Source organism: Anas platyrhynchos, chromosome 20 (assembly GCF_047663525.1).
Source record: "Anas platyrhynchos isolate ZD024472 breed Pekin duck chromosome 20, IASCAAS_PekinDuck_T2T, whole genome shotgun sequence".
NCBI lineage: Eukaryota > Metazoa > Chordata > Aves > Anseriformes > Anatidae > Anas > Anas platyrhynchos.
In genome coordinates this window covers 5,459,250-5,478,698 of record NC_092606.1, presented here as the reverse complement: position 1 = coordinate 5,478,698, position 19,449 = coordinate 5,459,250, and the positions used below count along the sequence as shown (strand labels likewise).

At 39.2% G+C, this 19,449-nt stretch overlaps 1 protein-coding gene across 1 annotated transcript in view; it reads left to right on the top strand.

Moving 5' to 3' along the window:
• The window catches only part of RPA1 (replication protein A1), a 22,843-nt gene extending 3,394 nt beyond the window's left edge, over positions 1-19,449 (top strand). Inside the window, exons 6-17 of the mRNA XM_027472115.3 lie at positions 3,848-3,934; positions 5,101-5,233; positions 6,124-6,226; positions 7,364-7,432; positions 7,577-7,769; positions 8,914-9,053; positions 10,677-10,825; positions 12,033-12,162; positions 13,192-13,368; positions 14,642-14,749; positions 18,009-18,095; positions 18,427-19,449. Of these exons, the coding sequence (XP_027327916.2) occupies positions 3,848-3,934; positions 5,101-5,233; positions 6,124-6,226; positions 7,364-7,432; positions 7,577-7,769; positions 8,914-9,053; positions 10,677-10,825; positions 12,033-12,162; positions 13,192-13,368; positions 14,642-14,749; positions 18,009-18,095; positions 18,427-18,534 (1,484 nt within the window). The 3' untranslated portion in view covers positions 18,535-19,449. The remainder of the gene's footprint in view (positions 1-3,847; positions 3,935-5,100; positions 5,234-6,123; positions 6,227-7,363; positions 7,433-7,576; positions 7,770-8,913; positions 9,054-10,676; positions 10,826-12,032; positions 12,163-13,191; positions 13,369-14,641; positions 14,750-18,008; positions 18,096-18,426) is intronic.

Genomic DNA, 19,449 nt, shown 5'->3' with positions numbered 1-19,449 from the left:
ACATGGCCAGCATACAGACTTCCCTAAGCATCTGGTCCTGCACTGCCATCTGAAAAATGATGATGCTTTGGGTGGCCATTAAGCTGACCTCCCGTGAATCTTTTGCTTTCCCTTGCTTAAGTAACTGCATTCTGCATTTTCATGTGCTGACTTTACAGTTGTCAGGCAAACATTTTTCAGATTAGTATAATTTTTTCCCCCTGAGATGTTCAAAAGTATGTTCAGTTCTTGTAGTTCTCTTTCTTAAAAACGGGGAGGATAATAAACACTCAAAAGAAAATATTTGAACATCTCCAACATTGACGTACATACAGATAATGGCTGACATTTAATAGCAAATAGTTTTTTTCAGTGGATTTTTTTCATTTGTCTTTTTCCTGGTGGAATTGAATTAATTTATCACTAAGAACTAGTGGCAGCAACTCTCTGTAAGATATTTTGGACAAATGGTGGTAGGTACGCTGCCATTCTGGTTAAAGATCTACTTTACTAACTGAAGTTGAAATTAGCTTTTGTTGCGAAGATGTCTCTCTTCATCAGCTGTTCTTTTTCCTGGGGAATTAGAGGTGCATTTGTTAAATGAGCCTAAAGAATCCTTTGTTCCTTTGATAGTTACTTCACTGATTGCTGTTTAAAAAATGTGTTGACATCTCAGATTTTATGATTTAATCCCACAGTTGCTGTAGAGACCAGGATTTTCAGAACACCTATTGAGCAGACTGTTTTGTCTCTTTCTCCCATTTCTCTTGCTTGTGTGGTAATACAAGAGCATGTTTTGTGGGAACTGTATGGTGTTCTTCTCTTGTCCTACTGTTGCTTAGAAACAACTGGAAATCTTCCCTCTTAGAGAACTGGGTTGAAAATATACCCTTAAGAGTATAACTTTTGGTAAAATTAAAATGATTTTGATCAAAGTTGTGTTCATTTGGACTTCAAAAAAGTACTAAGCAATGAAGTATTCAAATCCAAAAGCTTTTGGAGATGGAAGTGTTATGGGTCTGTGATCACAGAAAGCATGAGCTTGCACTAGATGGTTAAGAGATGCCAAAATTGATGCAATGCATATTTTATTTTAACACATTATTCTGCAAAATTCATGCCTTTTTTTTTTTTTTGACATTAAATAAGGCTTCAGTTGTGGAAGACAGCGATAGTTTAGATTAGGTATGCTTAACCTATCCTTTATGCTCTGCAAGGCTGCCTCATTTGTCATGAAAGCCTTTGTAAAATGACAGAGGTATATCTGAAGTTGCAGGGTCTGTAAGCTTTTGTGTATGTATCGAGGGCTGATACTTGTGATGAATGCTCAGCTAATGCAGAATGAGTATATAAGAGCACTTTGTTTTTTTCCATCAAAAAAAAAAAGTTTTTAGTCCTACTTTTCATCTTTCTTTAAATGCAGATCTCAAATTGCTCGACCTAGGATTAAATGCTATTCTTTCCTACCACAGTAGGACCCAGAGAGTGAGAAGATGTCTTTTGCCACTTTACGCTTGAGCAGTAGGTGGTTAATCTCCCTAACAAGGAAGCTGGAGATGCAATCTCTGTAATACACACCATAAAAACTTTTCAGGCGGCGTTTCATAATAGTATTATAGAAAATTAAGATTGAGCAGTTTAGTTCTTTGTAGAAAGCTATATGGTAATGTTATTACTGTCATTAATCTCATTGAAATTACTCTGATGTTGGACTTCATTCTTACTGTAACAATTACTTGCTACTTATGTTTAATTTCTGTCATTAATCTTTCAGCATTGAAATGCTTGTATACTTATACATTTGCTTGAACTCTTCTTCCTTCCTGCTCTTCCCACCATTGCCTTTTGGTGTGCATTTTTTCGAAGTGTGTTTTCCTCCTCTTCCTCCCCTGTGCTGCTGCTCAGTTCTGGAACGGGTCTTTCGTCATTATGGTCCTATAGCAAGACCTCTTGGTGACAGTGGTTGGAGCCTTAAGACTACTGCTGTACTGCTCTTATATTAGACTGGGCTAAGCTTAGCTCTGGTTTGACTAACCTGATATACATAGCAGAAATATGATCAGGTATTTTACTTGGGGGTGTTGTTTTTTTCCTTTTTTTTTTTTTTTCCAGCTTCTGCTAATAAAAATTAACAGCAAAAAACAAGCAGAGGAATTGATTTTTCTGAGCAACCTCAGTGATCTGTAGGGCACCAGCCACTACAAGTCATAGTTTAGGAGTCCCTCGACTCCAAAAGCAAGAAAATCGGAGAGATTTTCTCTTATTGTACGTTTGAACACGTGCACAGATCTGTAGTTATATTCTTAATGTGCTGAGAAATGCCAGGCTTTGGGTAGGCAACCAGTAAAGCATGATTTTGTGTTTCATAATATGCAGGTATCCTAATAGTGTGTTTTTTAAGCTTATTTTATCTTTTGTATTAAAATGTTTTTTTCCTAGGATTATTTGAAGCCGAAGTAAAAGGAAGTCTCTTATTGTTTCATATACACGTTCCTGTTCTTCTTGCAAATTCTTTCCCTACCCAGACGTATTTTCTCTTAAGTGTTTTGTTTGTGTTTTTTTTTCCTTCCTCCCCTCTCATACAAAATGAATTTGGGGTGTAGCACTGACTGGGTCCTCTGAGTAAGTGAGGCAGCTGAATGAGGGTGAAATTTGGTTTCTCCATCTAGCGGATTCTGCAGTAAGTGCACGTTGCTGTTTGACGTCACGCAGTTGCTAGGGCGACTCCTGTCACCGTTTCACCACTGTGGCTACTGCGACAAGCAAGGAACGGACTGGTTATGTGCAAAGACCTTATTTTGGGTATTTTCTTAAATCTTTTTTTGGATTAAAGATACCTAGAAGGTTACCTCTGTAGGCTATGCAAAGTTGGGCTATGCAACATCAGGGTCTCCTTGTGTTGATTGCGCTTCTTTACCGTGCTTCTGTGCCATCCTTTCTTGCCATTCTGCTCTGGGATTCTCTACTTCTGTTCCTTGTGATGACCTTCTTTTCCACTTTCCCTGTCTATCTTGCCGTTCACGCCCCCAAATCAGGGGGGACTTTTCCTGCTCAGGCCTAAGACTTCCTGCAGACTGGTGGCTTAAGGAGGAGTTAGTTGGGTGCAAAGAGACAAAAATGTTGTGTATTTACTGATCTGGAAACAAAATATTGTAGGAAAGTAATTATTTCTGTAAAGTAAGCCAAATTTTTGGGTTTAGTCTTCTAATGTACAGTTTTTCTATATATGTCACTCTGCCCTTTCTTGTAATTTTTCATCGGTGTAATGCAAGTAAAAGCCCTGGAATCTACAAACACGTACGATCCGTGCTTACTGTGGCATGTCGTATCCCAAGAAAGGACTGGTGAATGTGGAAATGATGACTTCATCACCCCTATGTTAAACTTCTTCATTTTTGGAAATAAAACATAGCACCTGTTTTCTTTGTCTTGCGTTAACTGCAGGTTTGACTTCATCCAGTGTTTTCTGGGTCCTCTCCACATTTTAAGAAGGAATTCTACTGTTTTTTATCTTGGCTGTTAGGTAGTAGCAGAAACTACCTGTCAGAGCAATAGAAGCCTATAAAAACTGAGAAGTTGTCAAGATTACTTCAGTGCTGTCCTTTTAAATAACTGTCAACCCTGAATTCTTCTCAAGTAGAAAGCAGTTGCTTGAGGAAAGAGATCTGACTGAAATTCCTCCATGTAAATACCGTTCAACAGATAGTTTGCTACTGCTGTGCCTTATAGCACCTGAATTTTAGCATGTGTTCTGTGTTTAAAATTTTGTTTTCATACAAAACTTATTACTTCTTAGAAAGGCTTAAGGGTAGTTTTAATTACTGTGCTCCCTGCTGTACTAAATGACCTCTTTCCATTTGATTACCAGGGCAGGGGCAGCAGCGTTCTTCAGCTCCAGCAGCAAATGCAGCAGCCAACAAACCACAGCAACAAAATGGCAATGTGTCAGTAGCAGGTAAGAATTATGGTTTCTGCTTGTGCACTACAAAACCACAGCTTAAACTTTTTAAAAAAAAAAACAAAAAACAAAAACAAAAACAAAAAAAAAAAAAGAAAAAGAAAACCAAACCCTTTCTATAGTAATGTTCTACAAGAAATTAATTAGATTAACCTGTAGCTTGGAAAGGTGAATTATCTCAAGAGCCTACTGTATGTTTGAATTAAGAAAATCTGTCCCTGTTTCTGCTCTTGTCCAAGAAAGGAGAGGGGATGTAACAAAGAAAAGGAGGAAAAAGGAGGGGAAGCAACTTTGACAAAGCAGTGTAAACCACACATCTAGTCCGAGGCACTTTTGTGTTCTTGAAGTGGTGCTCTCTGGACACCCAAGTAGGCTACAGTGTGGAGCTGAGTAAAAGCTGTTTTTATCAGTGCTGAGCTATTGAGGCCAAACAGTTTAGGTGGTGCAGGACTGAAATTAATTTGATAGTACATCTATAAATACAATGTTTTGATCAAGATTTTAAATAGCAAGTTGCTGAAAAAGGCAGTTGATATAAATGTCAGCCTGTAGACTTATTTTTGAAACGAAGTTGTCAAAGTCCTAGCTCTTGGTACTGCTTAACTTGTCTGTATTCTTTATGCAGGTGTTTAAATATTATTTTTTTTAAATATTAAATTTTAACATTTGCTTACTCCTGCAGAAAACAAGTTTTTCCTTTCTGTGTTTCAAGCTGGTGATGAAAGCTCTACATTGATACATTAACAAGATTCTGTTTAGAATTAGCAGTATTGCTATATATCAGGAGACAGTTTGGTTGTAGGGGTACAATATCTTAGTTGTTCCCCCAAGTGGTGTAGATCCAAACCTTCATGTGCTGCATTGTAGAAAATGTACTGCTAACTGGTTGTTTCCCACTTAGACTGTGTTTAACTGGCTCAGGGCACTTCTCCATTTCCAGTGTAAGCACTCTAAAAGTCTGAGTGTGTCTTTTCTGTGGCGGTTTGTAGCCTAAAAAATACTTATGACCAGGAGAAGAAGTGATTCAACAAACTTTCAGTGCTATAAGGACACCACAGAGTTCTTGAATGAGTTGGTGTTAACCTCCCTTTTGTCTGCATGGCTGAAATTCTGCATGCTTTGTTGTTTGTTTCTTTTTTTTAATTCGTTTTCTTTTCTGAAAGGTCCTCCTGCTCCAAAGTACCATGCTCCCTCAAACCAGTTCAGTAAAGCGAGTGCTCCCAGCGCAATGAAGACACCAGGGGGATCTCAGGCTAAAGTAGTGCCGATTGCCAGCTTGAATCCATACCAATCTAAGTGAGTTTTAATGGTCTGCCAGGTATTAATCAATGTCACAGGCATGAAGGAACAACTTCTTTTTGCTTTATCATCCTCACAGAGACGTCTGAATCTCCGTTAAATCGTTCTTCATTAAGTTTTGACTTTATCAGTTAACTTGGGGAGGGGTGCAGGAAGGGCGGGGGAACAAAACAAAAAACCACACACTACAGAAACAACTGTACAGTTTTTTTTTATTTTTTTTATTCCATCAACACTGACAATGTGAGATTTGCCTTTCCATTGTCTTGGTGAAGCTGCCCTGCCGAGCTTGATAGGTTTTTAATATTTTAGTCAAAAATCAATTGACTTCTCTTTTTTCCTAAAGTGACCTTCTTTTTGATAAGTTAATGACAAAACAGCTCAGTAAGCTATTCACTTCAGCTACTGTTCTGTTGAAAAGCATGAGGATGTAATTATTTTGTGAATGACATTTTAAAGTTATGCAAACTGATTTGATTACCTAAGTTAAATGCAAATCCTATAATTGGGCTCTCGTTCTAACATGGCTATTCAGAACAGGCAAACTGCTCTACGAGAAGTGTACCCTGAAAAAGTAAAAGATTTGAGGCCTGCTTCTATGCAGAAGGATTGTTCACTGCTGTATTGTACTAGATGTTTTATGCTTGGCTTTGTTGTTGCTTTCTATACAACTTTCTGCCTTTAATGGTCGAGGCCATTAAAATAGAAAAGCAGCAGAAAGGCAGGTAGAATTGCTGAGGTGCAGTGGAAAAATTCTTCCTTTTAAATAGTGACATCCTAGTTCCAAAGGTTGGTAAATCCAGGCTCTTCTAAAAATGAAAGAAAGAAAGAAAAAAAAAAAAAAAACATAAAAGAGGATGTGGAACTTTTTTATTGCACAATTTCAGGTGGACCATTTGCGCTCGTGTTACCCAAAAAGGCCAGATCCGCACATGGAGCAACTCCCGCGGGGAAGGAAAGCTCTTTTCTATAGAGCTTGTTGATGAAAGTGTAAGTGTTATGTGTTGAGAAAAAGATAATGTATGCCAGATGCTGATGAACTCTTTATAAAGACAGAATAGAGGAAATAAAGTGTATTACAGAAAATGTTTTTTATGACGACTGAAGTTCATATTCCTATATTCATTAACTTGAGCATCAGTGATCCAGTTCTTATCCAGAATGAAGTCTTGAATGTATGACGTTACTGATTATTTTTCATCAAAGTCTATTCTATACTGTGTGACTCAATCTCTGCAGCCTCAAAATACGGTTGTTTAGGGAAACTGACAACCTAATACTTACGTTTATCATGTTTTCCTTTAGATTGAGAATGATATCTCGTCCTTACTTAGTTACATGTTACAGAACAAGGAGTGAGAGGAGCATTGCCTCCAAGTTATAAGCTTTCATTTTCAGAAGGAAATCAGAGTATAAATTATTGTAATACTAGGAAATTTCATCTGTGGTTTGTTTGGGGAATGGTATCTGGTTAATCTAACTAAACTCGCAGTTTATCAAACCTCTTATCGAATTACAGCCTTCTGTCATGAAAACAAGATTCTGCAAGATTATATTTAGTGTAAAATGTGAGGTTAATAATGCAACGTGTTGTCACCAGCCATTTGTTTTCTCTGCATACTGTTAGTACCCCTTTTTTGTTTTGTTTTTAAATTTATCTATTGAGTTTATAATTGCTATTAATTGTAATTTAAGGACTTGCCATCATGCATGAGTAGGAAATATCATGAAAGACCTGTGTGCTAACTTGTAGAGCTAGGTGATTTATTTGAACTTTTTCTCTCCTGTAATGACAATTAATGCCAGTTTTAGGAGTACCTGTTCAAAGGTGTGCATATGATGGCAGTTCTTTTTGCATTTTATTCTGGAACTCTAGAGATGCTAATGAGACTTGAATATGAGATGTGATGGTCAGGTGTAGATTATGCTCTTCTAGCTAGAACTACAAATCTGAGGAGAATAGTGTTTTTTGTTTTTTTTTTTCTCAAATGCCTGGAGCTAGCCTGGCAACCCACACTGTGCCTGTAGAACTGATGCCACTTAACAATGTGAAGGCTTTATTTTTTATTTACTTATTAATTTTCATGCTGAATTCCAGTTCTTACCAACTCTCCTGTTTTTCTCCAGGGTGAGATTAGAGCTACTGCGTTCAATGATCAAGCAGACAAGTTCTTTCCTCTCATTGAACTGAACAAGGTACAGTAGTACTGTGCTTTCATGGACTGACATGAGCTAGAAAAGAGGAGCTTCAGCGTAGCAAGGATTTTTAAAGGTGAACGCAATCCATTTTCTCTGTCTGACTTCCAATAACATCCTCTGTTTCATTGCTTTCTCCTCTAGGTATATTATTTTACCAAAGGCAATTTGAAGACTGCTAACAAGCAATATACAGCTGTTAAGAATGACTACGAGATTACATTCACTAATGAGACTTCAGTTGTGCTCTGTGATGATGCCCAGCATCTTCCATCTGTTCGGTTTGAGTTTGTATCCATCTCGGAGTTGGAGAACACACCCAAAGACTCAATTGTCGGTCAGTCTAAGTAGCGAAATGGCGAACTATAAGGCTTTGAAATTTTATTTTTGTCGCGAATACTGGGGGAGGCAGTGAGCAATACAATGCTTTGACTGTTTTGATCTCTTGGGTGAAATTAGCCAGTGGTGGTTGCCATTAAAAATGCCTTGGGTAATTATACTCTTAAGCAGTCTTTATCCTATTCTGCTAACAATGTGTAATGATTTCTATGCAAACTTGTGCTTCAAACTAAAGGCAGTAAATGATACTTGTTTATTGTAGTATGATTGTTGTTTTCCACAGAAAAGGGTTGAAGGAAAAATGTCCTTGCTCAGCACGTGTGCGTTTCATACCTTCCATGGTCTTGCTTGCTTTCGCTATCTAATTATCTTTGTAGTGATTTTGGCATAATTCATTGCATCCAAGTCCAAGTTGCATGACTGTTTTGGCTTGCTTTGTGAAGTATTGGAGGTTTGTTTTTCTGTAATTTGTTGGGCAGAGTACTCCGGAAAAATCAGAGGCTTGGGTGGGGGCGAGGGTTCTCAGGTTTCACAAGCACAAGATGCATGTGATTCAGAGGCATTCAGCTAGGAATTTTAAAGGTAGATCTCTCATGTTCAATAAGGGATAATGTCAGGGAGTTCAAAGGGCATGGCATTAGCTCTTACTGTCCAAACATGCGACTTCCCAGGACTCACTGGCTGTTTTGCGTTGGAAGGGACCTCTAGAGGTCGTCTGGTCCAACCCCAAAACTTATCCAAGTTGCAGCTTAAGGCCTAGGGGGCTGCAGCGAGGGCACTAGCTGGTTGCTTTCTTGTGGCTGTCATTTTGAAACCCCTCGCTTGAGAGACTTCTTAACCAGCAAGGATCAGGAGCTGAAGTCCTTTGGCAGAATGTGATGGAAAGAGATCTCTAATGTGGCGAGGCTTGAATTTATGAATATCTTAATGAATTTGTCAACAAAATTAAAGCACTGAAGAATTTTGTAGTAGAGCGTTCCTGCCATAATACACTTAGTTTCCGTATCAGATTTGATTTGAATAGGGAGCAAGGATATTACAAGGTAAAAATCTGCCACTACGAATGAATTCTTCTCTTGTGGTCTTGTATTTCCCAATTGTGACCCTTGAGCATCTCTAACTAAATTGTAACTCTTTTTCAGATGTAATTGGAATCTGTAAGAGCTATGAAGATGTCACTAAAATTACAGTGAAAGCTAGCAATAGGGAAGTATCAAAGAGGAATGTGCATCTGATGGATACATCAGGGAAACTGGTGACAGCTACGCTGTGGGGAAATGAGGTATGTGCTCTCTTACCTGTTCTTAAGCAAACGTTCCTTTGTGTAGGGTGAGGAAATGCACGCTGTTGTCATCTGAGATGGGCATAGCACTGAGACAGAGTCCTGGGTGTTTGAGGATCGGGGCAGAAAGAAGGTGAAAGACTGTCTGGTTTCATTCAGGTGTGATGTTCTTAACCTTTTTCTGACAAACTGCTGACATGATCTGACTAATGTGTTCTGAACAACTGCAGACATTACGTCTCAAGCCCAAAGACTGTAGATAACAGACTTGTGGTTTAGAAAAGAATACGAGTTGTAGTTTGATTATCGGAAAGCCTGATGGCTACAGCTGTCTCGTTTGAGGTGAATTTTATTCTTAGGGTGGGATACTTGTTACCTTGCATAAATCCCTGCTTAACTAGGGGGTTGAAAGGCTGTATCCCAGACTAAGAGTTTAAAATGTCAGAGTTTTGGAACTGAAAGATTGTGTGGTTGTAGTAAACTGCTCCTTTACCACTGGAAAACAAAGTAATTTGTCAAAAGGATAGTGTAGATTCTTAGGGATTTAAATTCTGGTCTATAAAATGGGAGTGATCCTGCCAGCTTGGCGGCGATGCTTTGTTGCTAAATGATCAAGTAGGTGGCTAAACATTAACCCTCTGCTGGTGGAAATGAAGTAAACTGAGGTTCAGTATCACAGAGTTTTGAGGTTGAACCAGCTGGTTACAGGAGAGATTACCAGTGATGAATTTCTTGTGTAACTCTCAAGAGATCAGCGAGATCTGCATTTTACAAAGTTAAATCTTTTCACTCCTAGAGATAACAACAAGCATTAAGGGGAAGTGACTTACAGCCTGCAGCTGGTACACTTAGGGTTAGAATCTGTATCTGCCCAATAACAGTCATTGCCCTAACTGCCAAGCTGTTGTGTGTTATTTTGTATCCCATGGATACAGTGAATGCTTCTGCTAACTCTAGCTCATTTGTGGTCTTTAAGCACATGATCCTCTCCTTGCTCATTAAGTGGTGTGGGGTCCTGAAAATCTATACCTTTCAAAGCCTCTCTAGTGCCAAGAGGTTCTTTGTTAGTGTCAGACTTCACTCGGATAACAAACTGATGGCAACTGGACAGCATTAAAGCAGCTTTATGAGATTAAAAACAGAAAATGCAAAGTTGAGAAAAAGTGTTTGGTCAGCATACCTATGCTTCTACTTTTTAAGCTGTAGTAGAAGAGACGTGATTGGCTCAGTCAAGCCAAGTGAGTTGTTTGATGTCCCAAAGAGTGTGATCTGACCAAATAACCTCTGTTCAGAGAAACCTCCATTCCCATAACCCATCTCTGTTTCTAAAATCCTTGTGTAAAGCTCCCAAAGGAGGAGAGCAATCCATTTTCTCCAAACTAGTCGTGTACAGCTCCAGCATCAATATAGAGTTTCTCCAGTTTCCTGAGAAATGGAGTATTAGGATTGTTAGCTGCCTTTTCATAAACTTCTAGTGATATTTTTGAAAACCATACCTCCCAAATATGGTAAGATAGTTTGATTTAGATTTTGTCTTTTGTCATGATCCATGAATTATGACCAGAAGTTCAGTATCTCTATTGTAGTGTACTTACTAATGCTTTTTTTTTTCTGCACATGCAGGCTGACACATTTGATGGTTCTAGACAACCTGTGGTAGCCATCAAAGGAGCCCGAGTCTCTGATTTTGGTGGTAGAAGCCTCTCTGTCCTGTCGTCGAGTACAGTTGTTGTCAACCCTGATACCCCAGAGGCTTTTAAGCTTCGAGGATGGTATGACTGTGTTTGTGTTGATTCATTTCAGCCTGCTGTGAAGTATTCATTTTATTGTTTGTCTGAATTTGAGCAGTCTGTAAAGTACTGAGGAAGGGGAGCAGACGGTATGGGTTCTGTAGGAGTAGTGCACGCTGACCCAAAGCCTTGCAAGGCAGTGTGAAATCAGACTTTTGACCAACTCTACTTTGAGTAACTAGCTGAGAGAGCAGTATTTATTTATTTATTTATAGTAGGCTTTTTCCACTTTATGTGTACTCTGTTAGTATGTACTGGAGGAACTGTTGACTTCTTAGAGTGTCTCTTCCTTATCAGATATTTTTCAGATAGCAAAATAGTTTCAGATAGTTTTGCTGTTGTCAGGAAAACAAAATGATTTCTTAGTGCTTCATTACTGCTTGTAGAGTAGGTAGTTGCTAAATTGTCTGCTGCAGCTCCTAGCACAGTGAGACGTGGTGTATGTGCTAATGGGGTGAAGTCCCTGCAGCATTAGGTTTTGTGAATCCTGAGTTCACGTTCTGGCTAAATCCTTCAAACACGGGTAAAATATTTGTGTTGGCATTCGCCATTTGTCAGATTGAGCAGTGCTTCAATACTTCAGAGGGTTGTTGAAGATGAAATTGATTGTGGATCTTAGCTATTGCTGTCATATTTTAATTATGCTCAGTTTCTGAGTCCTTTTGGTGTGTTTCTTAAATCACAGAAAACGCCTGAATGGGATGATAGTACAATCTTTTTCTGAAAAGGAGTGCTTTCTTACTTTAACACAGGAAGCATAATTTGTTCAATGCTATTTTCTTTTTCTTTTGAAGCTGCTGCAAAGATAATGGTACCGTGTAATTTAATTTTAATTATGGAAATATCTTGATGCCCTTAAATCTTGTTATCTGCCTGCCTTTAAGAAGCGTGCAGTGCGTGGTTTGACCACTAGCTGGCAAACAAATTGCAGTTATATAGAACAAAGCTGTCCTCCTTTTGTGGGTTTATAAAATACTGTGCTAATTAAGTCAGAGTATTAACTTATTCTGAAATGCTATTTTTGTTTGCAATATACACAAATTACTGTAATTGTTTCCTTTGCAATCATTGATTTTTAAAAAAGAAAAAAAAATCCCGCACGTATTAAGTACATGAAACTAAACGTAAGCTTTTGATAAGTCTGCATGGTCTGCTATCCAAAAATAGAAGTGCATCTTTGTGGTTCCAGGTTTGACTCCGAGGGGCAGCTTCTGGAATGCTCCTCGATCTCTGATGTAAGAGGCTCAGCACCTGGGGTGAACACCAACTGGAAAACTTTGTATGAAGTCAAAGCTGAGAACTTGGGACAAGGAGATAAGGTAGAGCATGGCAGCTGAATGCAAGCCTTGTGTGTTGGAGAGGGGGATAACAAAAAGCTTATTGGAAGTGTCACATTGTTGAGCAATACGTGCTTACTCTGTAGCTGTTTTTTAAGAGCTGAATCCAGGTTCATTGCTGATGTTGCAACATGATCCTTTGTTTGCAAGAGAATTCAGAGCCTTGCGTAAATAGTAAAAAATAGTCTACCCCAAAGATGTTTGCATCTTTGCAAATGTATATAAATAGCACGAGGTATTATAGGAGGAACAGGTGCATTAAGAGGAAGTGGTTTTCAAGGGTGCACACTAGTTCAATAGAAAAGCTAGGAATAAGACCCACGGCTCTGGCATTCCAGTTCAGTAGCCTCTCTAGGCTTAAACTGCTCCTTGACTGGTTTAAAAACATTTTTGTGTTTCCAACTTAAGTGCTAAGCCATTCAGGATACAGAAGAACTTTTATCTAAGCACAAAACTTTACCTGTAATTCAGCGGTTTTCTGTGACATTTCTTGCACATGCTTCTTAATCAACCTCTGTTGATCTGTTGAAAGACTTGACTGTGGTCTTAAACCATTAGGATGATTATTTTACCGTGGCGAGTGGGTATTTTTGTTCTGTGGGCTATAGTTTAATCAAACGCTTATCTGTAATACTACACAGTAGGCTTTCTGGTTTTTGTACTGACTCCCAAAAGAAGCATAGGAAAGTGCAGAATCTTAATCCTGTGAAAAAGTAGAGATTTGAACGGACACAATGGAAAAGCAAATATGCTTTATCTAAAGAAAACCTAGCAATCAGAGTTTCCCGCAATGGAAACACAAAATAATCTTGCTGTAGAGACTTTGTTTAACATAATGGAAGCCTGGAAATGATTGCAACAGAGGGGTTGATTTACAGTTTCCCAATAATCCATAGCTGTTAAGCTTTCTAATCTTAAATATCCAAGTATGGGTGCCTTGCTTTGTAGTTAATTCAGAATTGGAAAACATTTGAGTGTTTTGAGGCTAATGTTGCACACTCACTCTCCTAGGCGGATTATTTTAGCTGTGTGGGCACAGTAGTACATCTGCGCAAAGAGAACTGCATGTACCAGGCCTGTCCCTCTCAGGATTGCAATAAGAAAGTGATAGACCAACAGAATGGACTGTATCGTTGTGAAAAGTGTGATCGTGAATTCCCCAATTTCAAGTACCGCATGATGCTTCTGGTAAGTACGTGGACTAGAGGAGCCCGGTGCTTTTCGCTGACTGCTTTCCCCGGACAGTCCAAGTTGAAATGTTTTGCGAGAACGGGGTCTTAGAAGTGCTGTTTGTCTGTCTATAAAGTGCCTGTGGATGAGAGGATATTTAAACGGCTTGTATGCTGTGCCTAGGTGAGGAATGTTTCATTGAGCTGATTAGCAGTTTGTTTTCCTAGTGCTCCAATTAAAAGCTTTTCTCTTTGCCAAAAAGTTGATGCTAGCTGAGTTGATGCTGGTTTCCAAGTGTACTATGCAGTGCAGAGTACAGATGGCCTACGCCTCTTCAGTAGTGAAGATAAACTGAAGTAAAATGGCATTTCTGGAGAGCAGTAATTGCACTTTTACAGCTGCTACCTATATTTAGTACATTTTTTTGTAGGTATTGTTCTGTCTCATGCTTTAATGGAGCCTGCTTCAGAGAGCTGTCTGAGGATTATTGTGATGCCCGCTTATCCCATAAGCGTTGAACCTTTTTCTGTTTTACATTATAAATTAGAGTTGTAACTGCTGCTTAGAAATGCTGTGCCAGGTGGGCACGCAGAGAAAGGGGAACTATCCCTGCAATCTCACTAAAACATACACTGCTTCTGAATAATTTCTAGCAGATAACTTCTAGGAATACACGCGCTACTTAACATAGCAGAGCCCCTCTCAGGGAATATAAAGGGAATACAGAGGTTAAAATTGTGGCCTTCAGAAGAGTTTCTCCTATTTTCACATTCCTAATTGTTAAAGCAACCTCATATACAAGGCTAGTACTTGATCTGTTTACTGCTCTGTCTTGTCCTTGAACGTTTTGGTAGTTGTCTCATAGCACGGTACATGTATTTATGCTCAAGTTCTCGTGTCTGTACTAAGTAAATGCAGGCTGCAGTCTTGCTGGTGTCACCCTTGGATGCTACCATTCTGGGCTACCTGTTCTTGTTCACAGCCCATCAGTGGCAGAGGAAAGGAACTGAACATACATCATTGTGTCACAGGAAAAGACCAACAAGATCATAATAGTAAACAAAGTGCTATCGATATTAACTTACTTTAAATGACTGTGACGTTCTATGGAGCTCTTTTAAAAAGCAAAATAATATGTCATTGTCTTCAACCCTGGTTATGGAAAGTACCGATAGTGTGTGAGGCTTTTTAACTGTGAAATAAATCTCTCTCATACTGTTGTACTTAAATATTAGGCAACTGGGGGATATTGTTTGTTGTTTGCTTAATTTGTTTGTATTTCTTGATTTAGGTGACCATTGCAGACTGTCTAGAGTATCAGTGGGTGACTTGCTTCCAAGACACAGCAGAATTCATTCTTGGGCAAAGTGCTGCTTTCCTGGGAGAACTGAAGGAAAAGGTCAGTCAGCTAGCTTATTAAGTCTTTAGTAAATGTCTAGAAGTTGATCTGTATTTTATATATCCCGTTGTTAGGCAGCCCTCAAATTTCCTGCTTTTTCTTATTGTACCGGTGAGGAAATATTCTTGTGACATTGAATTAGAAGGAAACTTGGAGAAAGATGTAACGTGCCCGCAGAATACGAGTGCTGATCCAGCAGAGAGTGTGGTCTCTATGTGCAGACGTACAGAACTCCTAAGTTGAGACATGGCAAGGGCATTGGATTATGTTCACGTAGTTTCAGCAGAAATTAATAGCATTATTAAAACAAATTGAAAAGGCCCACTGGAAGAGAGGGATATTCTACATCATCTGACGAGAACACGATCTTGCCCGTTCTCTGAGCTGATGGGCCAACTCAGGGGTCTGGTGGCCAGAGATTTCCTCCAGATGTTAGGCTTCAGAATCTTTTGCAAGTTCACAAATCATTGCTTCTCCGTAGTCTGAAGTTCTTGGCAGGGACTTTACTCTTTTCAGAATTATTTTCCATGGGCCATCTGCCTGGAGAACAGAGATTTGCCTGGTTTTCCCCATGGTTTGCTCCCACAATCAGTCTGTCTACCTCTGAGCTCTTTTGACTTTTAAGCTGAAGATCAGCCTGTCCCTTATCACCTGGACCTTGAGAGACAGCTGGCTGCTTGTCAGCCCTCAAGGTTGTAGTGCTATTGACAGCTTTAACACATTGACTACAGTTGAAAGGACAGGCTGTTTTATCATTGTACCTAGATTGGAAGGATATGTGAAAAACTGTTTTAGCCATGAATACTAACAGCGTTATTTCTCATGTGTTCCAAAAAATTGTTTACAAAACCAAAAAGTTCCAGAACGCTTTGTATGTATCTTTGTAAGTAGGCAGGAAGCTTTTTGAACTAATGTGTGTTTGCCCTCTTCTGAAGGCGCTTTTTTTCCACCAAGTATTACCAGAAACTTTGTGGGCAATACAAAAACTATGACTTTTAAAATAGGTCATTTGCAGAGATGCTTAAGTAATCTTTCTTTGGCAGATTAGAACAGTTTTTAAGGTGGCTGTAAGCCATTAAACACTAACAGACAGTATTTTCTTCCCTCTGTCTCTGTGCTTCTCTGCTGCATTTTCCTTTCTTCCTACCAAAATAATGTCTTCTTGCTTTTAGTTGTCTACTATATAAAATCTGTGTGGTTTTATTTCGTAACGATCTGGAAAACAGATTAAGTTCTTGAATTGTATATGAACACTGCTGTGCTTCCAGGCTAAGGCTATAGTATGATTGATATTAGGGCTCCATAGATATTCCAGATGTTGGTTAACCTATTGCTTGGTTGTGGGAGGATGTGAGCCAGAAGGGATTCTTGAGGCTGTAATCCTGATTGTCCCGAGACACTGTTGTAGACCTCATCCATTTCTACGAAGTGGGGCTAGTTTTCCTGTTATTTACATACAGGAACGGTGTTTGGAAATTTCCTGCACTTTTATTCTGTAAGGTAAGTGGCATAAAGCTTGTGGTTGTTAGATGCTGAAACTTTTGTGGTATCCTGAAGGCTGGACACCTCTGCTCTGTAGGAAGATGTATTGCTATGGCATTCTAATTAGATGTGCCTACACTTCTGAATTTCCATTTTCAGACATTCTTAACTTGTCAATATTTTCTTAGTTCAGTCATGCTTAATCTCTGCTAGAGTTCAAACAAAATTTCTTAGTCACTTCTAATGCTGAAGAGAGTGGGGAAGGAGAGACAGCAGATCCTATGTAACAATACAAACATGTAATGTCTTTTGAAGAGCTGTCTAATGGAAATGGCCAGGGATAGAAAATGGAGTATAATATGGAATGAGCCCTTGAGCAGGAATGCTTTGTGTTCCAGGAGAAATTGGTTTTGATTTGACACTTTTATGAGCTTTAAAAACGGTACTCGATGCATTTTCAGTAAGCTTATCTTAGTGTTTTTTCTCTGAAGACCTCGTCTAGTGCCCTGTGAAGTTGGTGGAAGTCAACTGCTTACAGGGTGTATTGAGTCCACGTACAGCCATGCCGTGCTAAGCATAGATGTGCGTGCAAGGTCTTTCATCTCCTTCTCTGCCGTACTTGTTATGAAAGGAGGTAATGCAGAGTAGCAGTGACTGGTGTGCTAACAGCATTTTCCGCTCACTAATGGTCCGTGTAGTTTGTGGCAGAGGTGGAAACAGGAGCCAAACACTTCATAAAGCGAGCTTTCTCATCCTCTAATCCATATGATGGTCACAAGAAAGGGTTTTCATTATTCAGGAAGCATATGCTGAAATGTTGCAGTCTGCAGCTGGCTACATGTTCTCCTTCATTTGTTGTACCTTCCTAAACCTTAGAAGAATCATTCCGTAGTGTAAAAGAGTGCCACGCACTTTAAAACCAGCCGTTTTCATACTTGAAATGTGAGTGAAACTGAGGTGGGTTCAGCTCTGGACCAAATGCTCTGTCACCTTCTGGACTGACTGATCAAGTCAAGTGCGTTTGGTGGAGAGCTGTGATGGTAATTGCATGTCTGTATCATCACGGGGCAGCAGGATTTTGGTGGAATGTCAGCTAAGATTTTATAATGCGTTTTTACAAAAATAAACTTTTTTTCCATGGTCTTCACAACTTGTCTAATTCTTTTCTACTGTTTTGACAAATTGTCTGTAATAAATGATGATTATGTTTAGTATTCATATGGTAATTAGAAGTAGCTTATGCTGTGAATGTGACATGGTCTTCTAGTGGTTATAAAAGCACTTTCAAAACATGCATCCACTTTTTATGGAGCATCCTCTTAAATAGGTCTGTCAGGATGTGAAGGATACATACAACCTTGATGTATAAGCAGAGGAGCTGAATGCTTAATAAGACAATTAATAGGGAAGTAGTTAACTCTGTCAGTGTCTGATTGTTGCAGAACATCAGAAATAGCCAGTTAAGCTGCGTGAGAGAATCTTATGCAGATTTATAATGTTTTCGTTCTGTATTTCTGGATGCAGGCGCACTGCAGCTATACGTTGTTTTGTTTAGGTTGCTAAAAAGATTTTTCACTCTGAACTAAATTTTCTCTCAAAAAACTTTAAGCGATTGTTTTGGCATCTAAAATTTGATGGAAAATTCAGGTCTGCGTGCATGATCCAGTTAGTTCCAATATTTTGCCAATATCAGCAAGAGATGAACTGTTCTGAAAATTCCTGGTACTACCAGAAGCTTGGGTGACTGCAGCTGATGTGTCTTTTGTCCTTCTCACAGAATGAGCAGGCATTTGAAGAAGTCTTCCAAAATGCCAACTTCAACACGTATGAGTTCAGGATCAGAGTAAAACTGGAGACTTACAATGTAAGTATCCTCCAAAATGCAAATAATGTAGCATATGGCTTTTGCAGTTTGACTTGCCTCCATAAGAGATGGCTTCCTCCTCTTATGTTTGTGCAGAGAAGTTTCCTAAGGTACTTGCTCACAGCAAGTACTGTCAGCCTTGGTCACTGCCTTTAAAGCTGCTCCCTCTCAGGTTCCTCAAATCTGGCTTGTAACCAGAGTGTAGCTGCTCTGGGAGTCAGGTTTGCTCACCTAGCTAACCCTGGTACCAAGAACAGTGAGGGCAGGAGGAGGTTAGAACTGAGCATTCTTTTGCTGAGCACTCTTTGCATGCCATTTTTCTCTTTCACAGGACGAATCCCGTATTAAGGCTACAGCAACGGATGTCAAACCCGTAAACTACAGAGAATACAGCAAGAGGTTGATCGCAAACATCAGGAGAAATGCTCAGCTAGGGTGAGAAGGCTGCTGCTAATTCATCAAAGCTAAAACTTGCAGGAAGAACTCAAAGAGAGGATGTTACACTGACTTTTTCCTTACCCCATGTATGACAATTTGGCATTAGTTATACCATGCATGGTAGTCCAGCGTAGTGGGCTAAGTGATTTAATTCATTTCTCTGAAGATACGCCCCTGGTGACTAAGAGTGCACCGAAACGGCCATGATGTTGGAGACTGTTGTGGTCTATTAAACTGTGACAGTGCTAAAGAGGATTCTCTAGACAGATTGTCAGTATCTTTAGACAAAGCACTCAGAATGTCTGAAGTAACTTTGCTTTCTCTCTGTACGTAAAGCTGAATTATATAACCACTGTGTCGTCTTTGCAAGGAAGTAGTGACAACCGTGGCACTTGGACTTGTTCAGCAGAGGGTAGGAGGAAGAGCATCATGCAGCTTTCAGACGTGGACGAAGGCGAACAGGTCTATTAGCACAAGTTAGTTCTTTTCTGTAGAATTCAAAGGCTTTCTTTTTCCACAGGTGCCATGCAGTTGTTAATGCTTGGAATGGCAATATGGTAGAATTATTAATCAAAGACATATCTCTTATATCTGAAGAATATCCTTCCTTCAGGGTTTAATAGACTGAGTCAGATGGGTCTGATATTAATCAAAATTGTCTCTTCTGAGGAAGGCAGATAAGCATTGACTCTCCATCCCCCAGGGAAATCTAGGCAACTACAAAGCATTGCTTTAGTTTTCACTTCAATTAATACTATAGGTTTTTGACTGATTTAGCGCACTTTTCCTGCCCGTATATATTTTGTATGTCTGTATGTTCACTTTCTTTAGTTGTATTTGTAATGATGTTAATCAGAAACAGGTCTTTCAAGGGGGGGGAGCTTTGTTTGAATAAACACTGTTTAATTCCTGTGTA